The sequence below is a fragment of the Neofelis nebulosa genome, chromosome 5 (assembly GCF_028018385.1).
Source record: "Neofelis nebulosa isolate mNeoNeb1 chromosome 5, mNeoNeb1.pri, whole genome shotgun sequence".
NCBI classification, from domain to species: domain Eukaryota; kingdom Metazoa; phylum Chordata; class Mammalia; order Carnivora; family Felidae; genus Neofelis; species Neofelis nebulosa.
The window spans coordinates 155,263,969-155,279,666 of record NC_080786.1 but is presented as its reverse complement, the minus strand read 5'-3'; the positions used below and the strand labels follow the sequence as shown (position 1 = coordinate 155,279,666).

General features: G+C 55.3%; 3 protein-coding genes across 3 annotated transcripts; 1 reads left to right on the top strand and 2 right to left on the bottom strand.

Annotated features, from left to right (window-relative positions):
* Positions 1-2,647: 2,647 nt before the first annotated feature.
* On the bottom strand, positions 2,648-3,393 carry LOC131512877 (keratin-associated protein 12-1-like). The gene has a single exon (XM_058732071.1). The coding sequence runs from the start codon at positions 3,328-3,330 to the stop codon at positions 2,905-2,907; it is 426 nt and encodes a 141-aa protein (XP_058588054.1). The 5' UTR covers positions 3,331-3,393; the 3' UTR covers positions 2,648-2,904.
* Positions 3,394-5,405: 2,012 nt separating this feature from the next.
* On the top strand, positions 5,406-6,066 carry LOC131512878 (keratin-associated protein 12-1-like). The gene has a single exon (XM_058732072.1). The coding sequence runs from the start codon at positions 5,464-5,466 to the stop codon at positions 5,782-5,784; it is 321 nt and encodes a 106-aa protein (XP_058588055.1). The 5' UTR covers positions 5,406-5,463; the 3' UTR covers positions 5,785-6,066.
* Positions 6,067-9,257: 3,191 nt separating this feature from the next.
* On the bottom strand, positions 9,258-10,272 carry LOC131512876 (keratin-associated protein 10-4-like). Its single transcript, XM_058732070.1, has one exon. It carries the CDS (start codon positions 10,177-10,179, stop codon positions 9,262-9,264), a length of 918 nt encoding a protein of 305 aa, XP_058588053.1. The 5' UTR covers positions 10,180-10,272; the 3' UTR covers positions 9,258-9,261.
* Between the last annotated feature and the right edge of the window lie 5,426 nt (positions 10,273-15,698).

Genomic DNA, 15,698 nt, shown 5'->3' with positions numbered 1-15,698 from the left:
TCAAGCAGGCTCGACCCTCACTGCAGAGCCTGATGTGGGGCTCGATCGTATGACCCTGGGATCGTGACCTGAGCTGAAATCAACAGGTGGATGCTTAACTGGGCCACCTAGGTGCCCCTAAATTGTATAATTTTTCATTAGACTCTGAAGAAATTCTTATCTTTGTTCTGTATGTAGCATGTCTTTTTCATGTGGGTGCCTTGAAGATTTTCTTTTCTCTTTTGGTGTTATAGTCACACTTTTAATGATGAGTCTGGGTCACTATCTTTTGCAGGAGTTGGGGGCTGCTATAGTTATCCTACGTGAAGTGCTCTGAGCCTTTGGGTCTATGATCTTATGTCTTTCATTTTTAGAACGTTCATGATAAATATTAAGAAATTACATATTTCTTCTGCCTTATTCTCTCCTGTTTTTCTGGGAAATTAATTACCTGCATTAGTGATGATTTAATACCGTCCTAGCGTTCTTTGATGCTTTGTTTTTGTGTTTTTCCCTTACTCTCTTTCTCTTTGTGTTTTAACATGGCAATATCTATTGGCTTATCTTCAAATTTAATGATCCCACACTTGGCTGTGTCAAGTCTACTGACAAGCCCATTGAAGGAATTCATCTTTGAAACCATATTTTGATTTTTACGTTATCTGTTTGACTCTTTTGTATGGTGCCCATTTCTCTGATGAAATTCTCCATCTTGTCATATATGTGGTCTGTGTTTTACCCCTGATTATTTAACATATTAATCTTAGTTACTTACTTATTTGTTTATTTGAAGCCTTATATGCCCCACACCCTTCAATGCTTTAGTTCATCTCGAATGTAGCAATTATTCTAGATTTAATATTTATCATTTATACTTTTATTTATGAATTGACCACACATGTTCACCTCCCTAATCATTTCCCACATTGTGTAACCTCTCTTACATATTTGCTACTTTTTCCACTCTTTTTGTCGCATTATGGATATTTTCCTTGGATCTGCCTTCTGATTTTTCTAATTCTCTCTTCAGCTGTATCTGATATCCTGTTTAAGTCGTTCCACTAAATTTTTAATTTTCATGACTTGATTTTTTATTTGGAGAAGTTTTCTTTGTTTCCCTCAAGTCTGTTTGTTTCTATTTTAATAGACTCTCACTCTGTCCTCATATTTATAGTTCTTTTATTTCTTGAAACATATCAACTTGGGTTTTTTCTTTTATAGTTACCATGCTGTACATTATAGTCCCTAAAACTTATAAATGGAAGTTTGTAACTTTTGACCCCCTTCACTCACTTACCTGCCCCCCGCCCCTCCCTCTGGAATCCCTTTTCTCCCCCACACATATACATGAGATCATATAGTACAGTTGACTCGAAGAACATGGGTTTGATCTGCATGGATTAAAAAAAATACAGTACAATACTGTAAATGTATTTTCTCTTCCTTATAATTTTTAAATAACATTTCCTTTTCTCTATTTTACTTTATCCTATGAATATATAGCATGTAATATGTTAACATGAAACATATATGTTAATAGACTATGTTATCAGTAAAGATTCTGGTCAATAGTAAGCTATTAGGAGTTAAGTTTTCAGGGCGTCAAAAGTTATATGTGAATTTTTGACTTGCGAGGGGTCAGTGCCCCAGACCCCCACATTGTTCAAGGGTCAGCTGTATTTACCTTTCTCTGTTTGACTTACTTTGCTCATTGTAGCTATTTTAAGGTTCCTGTCTGATGGTTTTAACATCTGAGTAACTCCTGAGTCTAGTTCTATTGACTGCTTCGTCTCTGGACAATGGATTGATCTTTTTTGCTTACTTTTTTCCATGTCTTCAAATGTTTGATTGAATACCAGATATCCTGTATTAATTGAAAGGGACATACCCAGTGTTTCTTCCTGGAAACGGGTGAGTCTCTCCTGTCGGGTCACCAGGGTGGTGGGGGGTAAGTTCCGATCAGCCTGCTCAGATGTTGACCTTGGCTTGGGCGTCGCTGTTCTTGCGATGACCTTCAAGGTACTAAGGCTTCGGATTCCTTCGTGCTGGGCTTCCAGTGCCGTGTGCGTGGGGCGAGGCCTGGAGGCGCAGGGTTCTTGCTCCGCCCTAAGTCTCCAGCAGCCCCTGTGTGCCCCGCCCACGGAGGGAACCCTCCACGTGCCTGCCTCCCCCCAGTGACCGCTGCTGCTCCCGCGGCCGTGCAGGCCAGGCCGAGTCGGGGGCAGGAGGGCTCTGTTGTCCTGGCCCCGGGTCAGTCCTGAGCAGGCCCGCGGGCCTGGGTCTTGGAGGGCGAGGCTTCCTCACTTCCGGCTGCTCCTCCCCGGGGTGGTCAGACTCCCCTTTGTAGTGGGGGTGGGTTTGTGCGAGCTTCCCCGCCCTCCCTGTTGTAGCGATCCTCGAAGGCACCACGTCAGGCCGGGCGCCCGGCCCGATTCCCGGCCCCTGTTCAGCGGGGCGGGTTACCCCTGCACTTCCCCTTCTGCAGGGTGGGTCTCGGTGGTGGGTGTGTGGATGGCACAGCCCCCCTGAGGCCTCCGAGGAGCCCCCGCCTCCAGCTGAGCTGTTGGAAAGGGGGCTCTTTGAGGAGGGGCGGCCGCGCTTATGGTTTGTATATGCCGTCGAGGAAAGAACTTCAGAGTCTGTGAAAATAAGACAGGGGCAAGCTGCCTCAGGGAGGCACGATTTATTGGGCTCACACGGGCTGGGTTCCCTGCCGGAGACAGAGAAGGACCCCGGCGGAGACACGCAGGGTCACGGGGGGATCCGCTCGTCCTGCTCCGTCCTCGCCCCAGGGTTCAGACGATTCATCGGGAGTGTTTGACCTGCCACGCGCAGAACTGGAGGCCCGGCGAAGACTTGGTCCTCACCGGAGGGGCACGGGCGGGGCCCCCTCTGCCCCCGGAGCAGGTGTTAGGAGACCCCTGGTCAGAAGCAGCACGGGGAGCTACAGCACACGGGTCTGCAGACCAGGGTGGGGCAGGAGGGCCGGCAGGAGGGCACACACTCGGGCTTGCAGCTCACGGGCACGCACACGGAGGACTGGCAGGAGGGCACACGCTCAGGCTTGCAGCTCACGGGCACGCACACGGTGGGTGTGCAGCTCACGGGCACGCACGTGGAGGACTGGCAGGAAGGCACACACTCGGGCTTGCAGCTCACGGGCACGCACACGGAGGACTGGCAGGAGGGCACACACGCGGGCCTGCAGCTCACGGGCACGCACACGGCGAGTCTGCAGCTCACGGGCACGCACACGGGCTTGCAGCTCACGGGCACACAGCAGGACGCCTGGCAGGGGCCGGAGGAGCCGCAGGAAGCCTGGCAGCCCGCGGAGCAGCTGGTGTGGCACATGTTGGCGTGGGGCTCGGCCGGTGTCCGGGAGGGAGGAGGGCGGGGACGTCTGGAGGCTCCTTGCCTGGGCCGCCTTTATACCGGGCCGTGGGCGTCCTGGCCACCCAGAGGCACAGCTGTGGACTTCCTCATAGCTTTTTCCATCACGTTTCCCCAACACCCTCTTGTCCTGAGACGCCCTCCCCCGTGTGATGCTCCGCTGTAAATTAAGTTTAGCTTAGAGGCCAGTTTCTTCTTCTGTAAACAGGACATCCTGGTTCGACTTTACTTGGGGTCCTTGTTACTTCTCCAGGCTGCTACTGTGCCCGGAGCGCCACCGGTTTGACTCAGCACCGTAGCCTTTATTCTTTTTTGCCGTCAGTGGAGGCTTTGGGGCAATAGTGTGTTTTGAGCTTTTATTTTGCACCAGAAAACATTAAAGTAGGGATCTGCAAACTGGGGAGCAGAGGTCTGTGGGACAAAGGCGGCCTGCCGCCTGTTTGGCAAATAAAGTTTTATTGGAAACGGCCATGCTCGTTTGCTTACGTGCCATCAAGGGCTTGCGCTGTAATGTGAAGTGGTTATGAGACAGACCACGTCACTGCAAGGCTGAAACATTTACTGTCTTCCATTTATAGAAAGGTGACCGACTTCTGCCTTATAGCCATCTATGTAATCATCGATTTGTTCGTGCAACAGACATATACTTTGTGCCGGCTATGGAGATGTCCTAGCCTCATGGGCCTTCCGGGGCAATGGATACATGAATGCGTACAAATCAACGCCTGAAATAATTACAGAGAGGGCCGAGTCCCAGAAAGGAAAGCAGGCTCAGCAGGTGGAGAGTAATGGGGTGTTGGTGGGTGGTTGGGGGCCTCTGTGTGGAGGCGACGCTGAGCTGGCTCCTGGGAGATGCGGAGGGGTCGGGAGGTGGTATTCCAAGCAGAGGCAGCCGTGGGAGTGTTAACGACACTGCTGCAGGATGGGCACGCTCCAGGAGCAGCGGGAAGCGTGGACGAGCGCGGCGTGGACGCTCGTCTTTAGGTGCGGGCGGACGGGTTCAGACCGTGCAGCTGGGGGTCCAGCCATCCCAGTCCTGGGCCGACAGAAGAAGAAGGACAGTGTCAACTTGAAGACACGTGGGGAGGAATCATCCAATCCGAAGAAGAGAGAACAGAATTATGAAAAACGAAGAGGGTCCCTGGGACAATATCGGGAAGTCGAACAACAAGCAAGTTCAACACAAGAAGGAGAAGAGAATGATACTGAAGCACAAGAATGTTTTGAATAATGGACAAAATACCCAAGTTTGATCTATTAAAAAAATTCTACCTAACAGCTCCAAGAAACTCAGAAAACCCCCAAAGCCCCAGCATGATTTGGCCCGATGGTGAGGACCACGGACTCCAGAGTGAAACCCAGCAGCTTCCAATTCCTGCTGCTTGGCCGCCCCAGTGAGAACGCGCACACAGCACGGAATCCTTCCGAACCTGATTGCACATCCGTGTAAGTGGGGCACACCTGCCCCTCGAATGGTGGCAGGGACCGATAACTAATCAGTTATGAGACGATCCACGTGAGATGCTTAGCACAACACCCGGCACAAAGCTGGGACTCCCTCATTGTTATTCTTGCGATAACGTGGCCACAGCTCTCCCCGATGAGGAGCCCAGCCGCTTGGCCCTGGCCAGGGGGGGAAGGCCTTGTAGGTCACTGAGTTTCCAAATCAAAACGGGGGGACCTCCCCCCGCCCCCCGCCCCGGGTCTGGTGACTTGGATGGTACTTGTGTGGACGGAGGGCAGGGTGTATAAACTTGGGGAGGACCTTGAACGTCCTGATGTGGAGTCCCCTGTCCCTGCTGACGGTCCTTGGCCATCCAACCTGGGGTCTGAATCCAGAAATCGCAGGGCCGCTGGGTCACAGTGAGCCTGGGGGCTGAGACAGAGCTTCCTGAACTGAGTCACTTCCAGCAGAACCTCCAGGAAGAGACGCACACAGGAGGAAGAGGAAGAAAACAAGCAGGCAACCAGGAGGAGGGCACCCGTGTGGCTTGTTGCCAGGACGCCACAGCCTGGGTATAAAAGCCGCCTGGGGAAGGAGGCTCCAGACCGGCCCCGTTTTCCACCCTGACTCCACTCCAGCCCTACATCGCCATGTGCCACACCAGCGGCTCCACTGGCTGCCAGCCGGCCTGCCGTGTGCCCAGCTCCTGCCAGGCGTCCTGCTACGTGCCCAGCTCCTGCCAGGCGTCCTGCTACGTGCCCAGCTCCTGCCAGGCGTCCTGCTATGTGCCCAGCTCCTGCCAGGCGTCTTGCCGCGTGCCCGTGAGCTGCAAGCCTGTTGTGTACCTGCCTGTGAGCTGCAAGCCCATTGTGTGTGTGACCCCCTCCTGCCAGTCCTCCGGGTGCTGCCGGCCCTCCTGCCCCACCCTGGTCCTCAGGCCTGTTCCTTGCGGCACCCCTAACTGTGGCTAGCCCGTGGCCTCCTAGGACCCCTCCTCCGTGGGGCCAGAAGTAGCTGCTGTCTGAACTCCCGGCAGGCAGACCTCGTCCGCCTGAGACCTTCTGGACCTGACTAGACCATCTTACAGCAAAGCCGCCTGATCCCCACTAACCAGGCGGACAGAGTCACCCCCGGCGTCCCCCGACCCCAGCCCGGGTCGTCCACACGGCACCCACCCTGGCTGGTGCAAGCGCCCAGGCTCTGCAGCCGCCAGCACTGAGCTCTAATAAATCCCAGAGCGCATGTGAAGCCCACCCGAGCGTGTGCTGTCTCTCCTTAGTGCTTTCCTCAAACTGCTTCCTCCAGAACTCGCTCCCAGGCTTCTGGAAAGCTCCTTCTGCAGAGAAGCCACAGGGGACCAGATGGCTGTGCCCGGGGGACTGACCACTCAAAGGCGGCCCCTTGGGCGAGTGGGCACTCCTAGCTCAGCCCGACGGGCCCCCAGGGCTTCCTGTGTCCCTTGAACGTGAGGTCAGTTTTCACTCAGCTCTGGGCGGGACCCAGGGTGACCCTCTGACTTTGTGAGGTTAAAAGTCCCCGCTCGGCAATTACTATGCGAGCCCACCCCGGTCTAACCATTAAAACTGTCCGCTCCATACAGAGTACAGCTCCTCCTGCAAACGTCCGGGGGCACAGGGCTTTGTGGGTAACTTCCGTGGGCCCCAGAGTTGTCCGTGTCCCCATGAACGGAATCAGCGACTGCAGCCCTACAGGCGAGGCGGCTTCCCAGACGGGGTGCACGGAGGGTCTCACAATGGGAGACACCCTGGAGTAGCCGGGCGGGCCCGTGTCATGCCGGGGACAGGTGGGAGACGCACAGAGAGGGCGTGGTCGTCGGCACAAGGAAGCCGAGGCACAGCGGGGTGCCGGGGGGAAGCTGTTTGGGAACCGAGAAATAGTGTAAGAGGAACACCATCAAGTGGGGGGTCCTTCCTGCCACGGACACATATCTGGAAACTTCCCTTATCATGAGGTCACGGGATAATAGAGGATGTGAAATTCAGGAGCGGCTCTCAGAGCACCGGCCGTTCGCAGCCCTTCCTCGTCCTTGGTCCCATTCGGACCCCACCGCCAGCCACTGTCTCACCGTCACAGGTGTTCAGTCGTTGCGTCAGGCCCTCATCTTGCACACACCCTCCCTCCAGGACCCCGGGGCCACGGGCCCACCCACCAGGCAGCGGGGAGGCCCTCCCAGTCTCCTCAGTGACGCCTCGGAGGGGGCGACTGTCCTGGTCTCGGGCCTGACGGGTGACGGGGTGTCTGGGGTCGGGAGTTGCCCACAGACGGGCTCCCCCGAGACCTGGAGGGTCCCAGAACATGCTGCACTGTGAACGGCGTTCAAAAAGCTTCCAACGGTAACGACAGCCATCACCTCCGACTCGTTCTCTCCTGGGCAGCGGTCGCCCGCTGACTCTGTAGACGCTCTAGCTGGGAGTCGTCCCGCTGACGGTGTAGACGTTCTGTCTGAGAGCTGTCTGGCTGACCGTGTAGATGCCCCATCTGTGAGCAGTCTGGCTGATGGTGTAGAGACGCCCCATCTGGGAGCAGTCTGGCTGACCGTATAAATGCCCCACCTGGGAGCAGTCTAGTCCGGCTGACCGTGTAGATACCCCGAATGTGAGCAGTTCAGTCTGATTGACCATGTAGATGTCTATCTGGGAACAGTCTGGCTATGTAGATGCCCCGTCTGGGAGCAGTCTAGTCTGGCTGACCGTGTAGACGCCCTGTCTGGGAGCAGTCCACTGACCATGTAGATGTTCCAGCTGGGACTAGTCCTACTGACTGTGTAGACGCCCCTCTGTGAGCAGTCTGGCTGACCGTGTAGATGCCCCATCTGGGAGCAGTCCAGCTGGCCATGTAGACGCCCCAGCCAGGAGCAGCTTAGCCTCAGGGTGGCCGGCCCCGCCTTCTGCAGCTGTGACCGACTTTCCCAGGGAGCCATCAGAAAGTCCTGGATGTTCTTGTGCCACGAGGCAGGGGTGGGGGCGGGGGCACGTCCTGCAGGGGCCCTGCCCCTCCCTCCCATGCACTATCCTGGCACCGTTGTGCGTTGTGGGTTGCTGGTTTCCATGTGAGTCAACATCCGTGCGCTGCACTCTTTTTGGTTCCCGATGAGGCGGAACTTCCTCACGTCTCTCACTCTGTGCTGTGAGGAATCCAATCTGCCCGTCTATCTGTGCAGACGGTGGAATTTTTCTTAAAATTCAAATGGACGAGGAACGGGCACAGGTTTTGAATAAATGTGGGGAAACTGAGGGATTTAGGAGTCAAGGCAGGTAACAATCCAGCCCCTTTCTCTTCACAGGCCCCTGGGGATTTTGCTCTGTCTCTGCTTCCCTGGGAGGGGGGTGGGGAGAGCCAGCCTCTGCGAGGAGGTACTTCCCTCTCCCGGCTGCCGGCCTCTGCTGTTCTGCTCCCGAAGGGCCTCTTCCATCTGTCCCTGGCACAAGGGACAAATAGGGAGCCTGATGCTGACCTGGTGGGTCTGGCCGGTGCTCGCTGACCCTCTCTAGTGCTAGTGGTCCACTGAGACTGCAGGCTCGTCCTCTTCCACTGTCCTGAGGATTTGTTCACAAGGCAGCGTTTTGCTCCCTGTCTCCTCAATCAGTCCTTGAAACCTCGAGCAGAATGCGTGATGCCTGAACCGACCCCTGCACCCCTCCTGGGGCCCGCGGGAATCTTCTGGTGCTCAGAGCGTCAGCCCTCGTGCCCAGACCAGCACGCAGGCGTTCCCGTGTGTGGACGCCTCTCTCCAAGGGCGTCAGTGCGGTGTTACTGGGCCCTCGGGTTCCCACCAGGTAGGGTCGTGCTGCCCCCAGCTCACCTTTAACCTGCACGGGCAGGGGGCCAGGCGTGGGCAGGGCCCAAGGCCCACTCAGGGTGCGAGGCTTCTGCAGCCACACTCACGTGCCGGGCCCGGCCCGGGGAAGGCCTGGCTCTTCCCCGGGAGGAGGGTGGGGCCGCGGGGTGGGAAGGGAAGTGGAGTATGCGGACGGCGTCCGCGTGCAGATCTCCTCTTTCGGGGGCTTTGAACTTGGACTTGGAGGCTGCGTCTTTGTCGCTTGCTTCCACCAGGCAGAGCAAACGCTGCCCGCTTTGGCGTGGTCTCTGGGCTCAGAGGAGAGGGAACAACACAGCCATCTCTGTTTCATGATCCAGACATTTTATTGATGATAGCAGTGGCCTTTGTCACCCGGAATGCGAGCAACCAGCCCTGCAGGGGAGGGCTCCAGGGTGCAGCAGCCCCCCCACCCCCCGTTGAGGGACCTGTCTTTGCAGAAAGGGAAGCCGGGCATGTCCGGATCCCCAGAAGGCAGCAGCTGTGCATCCACCGAGGGGCAGGGGGCGTCCTGGCGCCCCCAGAGGGGTTCCGGGGCTCCTGAGAGAGGACGTCTGCGCTCTGGAGCAAAGATGGCAGAAGGTCTTCTAAAGGCAGAAGCTGGAGCCGGTCAGCAGCAGGCAGGGCGGGGGCACGCGGGACGGCAGAGCAGGGACACGCAGGAGGCCGGGCGGCAGCAGGAGGAGACAGGGGTGCAGCAGGCGGGGCGGGGGCACACGGGGCGGCAGAGCAGGGACACACTGGAGGAGGGTCTGCAGCAGGGGCTGGGCTGGCAGCAGGAGGGGGCTGAGCAGGGGGAATCCTCACAGCACACAGGGGTGCAGCAGACAGGCTTGCAGCAGACAGGGGTGCAGCAGACGGGCTTGCAGCAGACAGGGGTGCAGCAGGTGGGCCTGCACACAGGGCGGCAGATCAGGGACACGCAGGAGGAGGGTCTGCAGCAGGGGCTGGGCTGGCAGCAGGAGGGGGCTGAGCAGGGGGAGTCCTGGCAGCACACAGGGGTGCAGCACACGGGCTTGCAGCACACAGGGGTGCAGCAGACGGGCTTGCAGCAGACAGGGGTGCAGCAGGTGGGCTTGCAGCACACAGGGGTGCAGCAGACGGGCTTGCAGCACAGAGGGGTGCAGCAGACGGGCTTGCAGCAGTCTTCCTGGCAGGGGGAGGAGGTGCAGCAGGACGGCTGGCAGCATGAAGAGGTTGTGCAGGGGGAGTCCTCACAGCAGACAGGGGTGCAGCAGACGGGCTTGCAGCAGACAGGGGTGCAGCAGACGGGCTTGCAGCAGACAGGGGTGCAGCACACGGGCTTGCAGCACACAGGGGTGCAGCAGTCTCCCTGGCAGGGGGAGGAGGGGCCACACAGGAGGGTCAGGCGGGGGGCCGGGGCGCAGCACGGGGGCTCGCAGCAGCTCTCTGGGCAGTCGTCCACCTGCCAGGAGGAGTCGGGGCAGGAGTCCGAGGATCCGGGCAGGCAGACGCGGCTGCCATAGCTCAGGTCGCTGGAGCAGACGGACAGGGTGGACGCGGCCATGGCGGGGGCGGTGGGGCTGCAGGAGGGAGTGTGTGTGAGTGTGTGTGAGTGTGTGTGTGTGTGTGTGTGTGTGTGTGTGTGAGGAGCTCCAGCTGTCTGTCGGCTTTTATACCTCCCGGCTGTGTATTGTCCCAGCCGATGGCTCACATGCCTCCTTCCTTGTTGGTCTGAGAGCTGCTTGCAGGGTAAGCCCTCATTAGCGCTGCTTTATTTTCTACGATTGGATTTTACTCAGTCGTCTTGTGAGTCGGTTGCAGGACGCTGTTTTTCTGTGTCCTTTGTTTGGCTCCAGAAATATTCGAGGCAGGTTTTGCTGGGTGACTGTCACAGTTTCTAACGTCACACTCATGCCGCCGCTCAGTGTGTGATCGACGTCCCCTCCGCCAGCCGCTCCGAGGGACGGACACCCAGGGCCCTTGCGGGCCAACCCGTGAAGCGCCTACAAGGAATGTTAAAGAGGGTAAGACGTGCACGAGAGAGTCAGACTTGACCACAGAACGCAGGCAATGTACATGCGCCGGGGACCTGAGAGAGTCGCGGGTGGGAAACGCAGGGACTTGGCCCCGATCCGCCGTCACCGGTGTCATTTCCGCCAAAACCCAAAGGGAATCTTCTCGGCATGCAAACTGAAGATACCCGACTGCCAGAAAATATTGGCGGTGTGCATGACGGATGAAAGATCAATACGGAATTTAAAAGTCCCCACAACCAAGGCAGGAGAAGGTACAAAAGAATCAAATACAAAATTCAAAACACTCGAATTTCCAGTACGCGTATGGAAAGCTATCTGAGCTCATTAATAAAGTTTCTCAAGTTAAAGCATAAATGTCCCACCTGTCAGATCAGCCAAAATATATAGTGTTGATAATTTCCAGTGCTGCCGAGTGTGGGGTCTCACTCCTAGAAATCCCTTAGCAGTTGTGGGGTGTGTGTGCGTGTGTGTGTATGTGTATGTGTGTGAATACATAATATAAAATTTACCATTTAAGTATATATATATATATATATATATATATATATATATTTTTTTTTTTTTTTTTTTTTTTTAGGGAGAGAGAGAGCGTGCACGAGTGTTAGAGGGAGAGAGAGAGAATCTCAAGATGGCACCACATTCTGTGTGGAGCCCGACATGGGGCTTGATCCCACGATGCCAAGATCATGACCTGAGCCAAAACTAAGCCAGATGCTCAACCAACTGAGCTACCCAAGCACCCGAACATTTAACTGTTTTAAAATGTACAAGTCAGTGGCATTTAGCGGAGTCACAATGTTGTGCAACCCTGACCACCATCTACTTCCAGAACATTCTCATTGATCCAGAAGGAAATCCCGCACTATCTCGGAGCCCCCGTCCGTCACTAATCTGCTCTTGTCTCTATGGGTTTGCCTGTCCCACACATTCCACAAACAAGGAATCCTGCAGCACGTGGCCTCTTGTGTCTGGCTACTTTCACTGAAAATCATGTTCTCCAGGTTCGTCCGCGTTGTAGCAGGTGTCCCTGCTCCGCTCCTGTTCATGGCTGAGTAATATTCCACCAAACGGGGAGACCACATTGTACTTACCCGTTCGTCAATCAGTGGACATTTGGTCGTTTCCACCTCTTGGCTGTCGTGAACAGTGATGCCGTGGACATTTTTGTGCAAGTTTTTGTTGGAATAGCTCTTTTCGGTTCTCTTGGGCATATATACCTAGCAGTGGGATTGCTGGAGCAGATGGTCACTCTGTGTCTACCTTTCGAAGAACCGCCAGACCACTTTCCACCGCAGCCACACCATTTTACATTCCCAGCAGTGAGGTGCGAGGCCCCAGTTCCTCCGCGGGCTCCCCAACACCGGTTCCATTGTGTTCGGCATGAAAAACATCGGAGGCATCCTAGTGGGCGTGAAGTGGCATCTTCTTGTGGTTTGGACACGCATTTCCCCGATGACCAGTGACACGGAGCATCCTTTTGAGTGCTTGCTGGCCACCCGTGTATCTTCTTTGGAGAAATGTCCACCAAAGTGTTCAGCCCATCTTCAATTGGGTTGTACGTCTTTTTGTTGTTGAGCGACAGGAGTTACACATTCTGGACACTAGGCCCTCCTCAGAGTTAGGATTTGCAAATATCTTCCCCGTGCTGTGGATTGTCTTTTCACTCTCTTGATAGCATCCTTTGATACATAAATCTTTTTTAATTTTGATGAAGTCCAGAGTGTCCACGCATTTTTGTTGTTGTTGCCCGTGCTTTTGGTTTCATACCGAAGAAACTGTCGCCAAATCTAAGGTCATGCAGATCTGCCCCTGTGTTTTATTTTTAGAATGTTATGATGTTAGCTCTTACATTTAGGCCTTTGATCCACTTTGAGCTGATTTTTGTATACGGTGTGAGATAGGGCTCGACTGTTGGTCTCTATCTATCTATCATCTACCCATCTTCATGTAGAACAAAGGGAACACAAGATAATTGAAAAATTCTACAGTTCACTGATGGTTCTGTATTCCCTGTTGTAATTCCAATTTCCCTCCCATGCAAGCAAACCCTTTACCCAGTAAGTTGGGTGTCGTGAAAGGGTGGGTGCAAATTAATGAAGACAGACCTCACTAAAATGGAGTAGGGGGCCGGGAAGGGGAGCTCTCAGCTCCACCACTCATCTTCCATTGCAAAGCCAACAGGAAGAGACACGCCCTGCCCTTAGCTACTACCTTACAGGGGGAGGAAGGACGTCTCTCCCTCCCAGGGCAACAGCCCAGCCAATAAGAAGCCACGACACCTCCAGCTCCCGGTTTACGCCAATGAGCTTTGTGCTTACAACACCCTCAGCCTCACTTTCATCTACAAAAGAGCCTCCGCTCCTCCATTATCCAGACTTGCCCATGGCTTTGCCCTAGCTAACTTGTCTGAGACTGTAATTCTCTGCTATTCCCAAGTACTCCCGTCTTCTTTTGCTGGTAAAACAACTAGCAGCTTTATTTTTCAGGCTCACAAGTGAATAATAAGAAGTCATTGTTCATTGAATGGGTAAATGCATGAAGTGCTTTATCCGCAGTGAGAGAACGTGTTTCTAGGTCCTCACAACGTCCCCATAGGGACTGCGATCACTTTTTTGGATATTTCTGATGCGTCATCTGTACAGGAAGGTAATGACGCCTGCTGTGGCCAATGTCGCTGGTGCTGCTCCCACATGCCCTCTGACCCCGTCACCCACCACACCTGCGTGCTTCCCCTGGCTTCTGTGAGACAGCTTCTAGCAGCACCCCCCCCACCCCCCATCCCTGTCCTGGCTCTCCTGGGAGCATAGCCGTCACCACACATGTGACTGAGTCCGCAGCGCCTGGGGCTTTATGCCCACCCACGCTGCGCCAGCCCCGGGCTGACAGGGACCAGCCCGGCTCCTTCCTATTGGCCTAGTTTACCTTCTTCTGCTTCCCCTCTCTGCCTTCCCCCCCTCCTGGACGCTCTTCCTGAGTGCACCGCTCTGTGCGCACGTCCTTATCTCAGGCTCGGCTCCCGGGAAGCCTGCTTCTCTCCCGGGGCCGTTATGGGCATCAAATGTGACCGCTCACGGAGAGCCCCATGCCTGCTGGGTGTCCTGTACGGGTGACAGGCGTTCCCACCCTCGCGGCCTGTGCCGCAGTCGTCTGACTGGCCTCCTGAACACCCACTGCCCCTGCTGTGCCCACCCCACGCCCAAGTGCCAAGTCCTGCCCACGACTCCCTGGACTCCCGTTTCACCCAGGGCTTCCCCTTCGGGGGCTCGAATAACTTCACCTTCTTTCCAAAGCCTCCCGCGTCTCTCAGCACCGGCTGGCACCCCTCCTTTCTGAACCCCGACACCACCTGTCGCCTCTGCCAAACCGTGTAGCTCATGACGGTGGATTGTCTTCGTTTTTTAAATTTATTTCAGGCGTGTGAATCTGGTCTCTCCCACGTGGCGTCACCCATCGAGTCAAGATGACGAACTCTTTCGCTGAGTCAAGGCCACATTCTAACACCCCTGAAAGGGGGAGATGATCTTTCAGAACATGACATGTCAGCGTGTACCTAGTCGGCCCCTGTTAGTTTTGCTGAGAGGTACGGGCTGAGAGGTACGGGGCGTCTTTACTATGGGTGAGACCTCAGTCTTGATTCCCTGTGACCTAGGATGTGTGCGTGCATGTGTGTGTGTGTTATTCTCTAGTAACTTTCTCCCAAATGGGCCCCGGTGAGCATCAAACACCCTGTGATGTGAATTACGTGAAATCCTCAAGCTGCACCAAGATGCCCGGATGCCCGGAGCATCACCAGATTTCTGTTTGGGTTTCACGTGCAAATAAGAGTCCTTTCCTTAAGGCAAAAGCAGTCCCTTTTTTTCCAAACAGAAAAGGGAGACCTCAGTGAACCAAGCATTGAGCACCTATTGTATACAAACGCCAGGTCTGAAGCCAGCGATACAAATCCACCGCCTGGCCCTGACTTCCTCAGCACCGACAGCCTGGTGGGGCCGCCCTGGGGCCGTGGGGAGGGGAAGAAGGGGGGTTCTCTGCTGTTTAGAGCGGAATTAGCCCCAGCCTGTCTCCTCCACCTTCCACCCCCGGACTGTGCTAGGAGGAGTCAAGGTTGTGCACAGGAGTACTGGAAGTAAGAATCGCTGATGATAAGTAGGAGGGCAGATAAGAACATGCCCCTCCAATGACCGCCCTCAGGAGCCCCACGCCGTCCCCATCTCGGGGCAGGGCACTTTTTCCCGTATACCTGTTGGCACCTGACTGGATCCAGTAGGCGTGAGAGAAAGACTCAGGTACCTGGAATGTAAATATTTGGGTTCAGGGTGACTGGGTTCATACCAACCCCTGTTATACCTCGTGTGTGTTCTTGTAAAACAGGAAGAAAAACAAAACACTTCGGTAAAAATAGTTCTGTCTTATGTGGAAACACCTCCCCACCACCATCCCCAACAGTACGTGGCCTTGTATCAGAGGCGGAAGAGGGTTTCCAACGAATTCTTTTGCTCCCCCCTCCCCCCCCCACCCTTGGGCATGTTGCCAAGGGCAATTTTTCCGTGGCAGGCTTTCTGGGCAGGCTTCCTGGGAGCCCCCCCCCACCCCCGACCCTTGGCCATGTTGCCCCCTCAGCCGGGCGTGGAGACTAGATGAGGAAGAAACCCGAATTTAGAGTCAAGAACAAAGAAACGCAATCCGACAAACAGAAACTGAGGGCCAGAGAAGCAGAGGTTTTGTCTCTTTGTCAGGCATCTCGCTGGTGGAGCCCACAGAACCACGGCCATGCCACACATCCGGCCATGTGTGGGGGTCCTGGGAGAGGTGGGACCTCACAGCATTTCAGCCTTCAGTTCTCCTCCAGGGGGCTCCTGTGAGTGTCCTTGCCACGCACCTCCCGTGTCCTCGTCAGCAGCAATACAGGGACGGCCAGCACGTCCCCCCGACTTCAACCCTGGTCTCTTCTGATCACGTTATAAAGCCCCCCATACAAACCCTCGTTCCCCTGCAAATAACACGCACCCTGACTAACCCCGGCCCCGCTTGGGGACAGTGGCCCCAC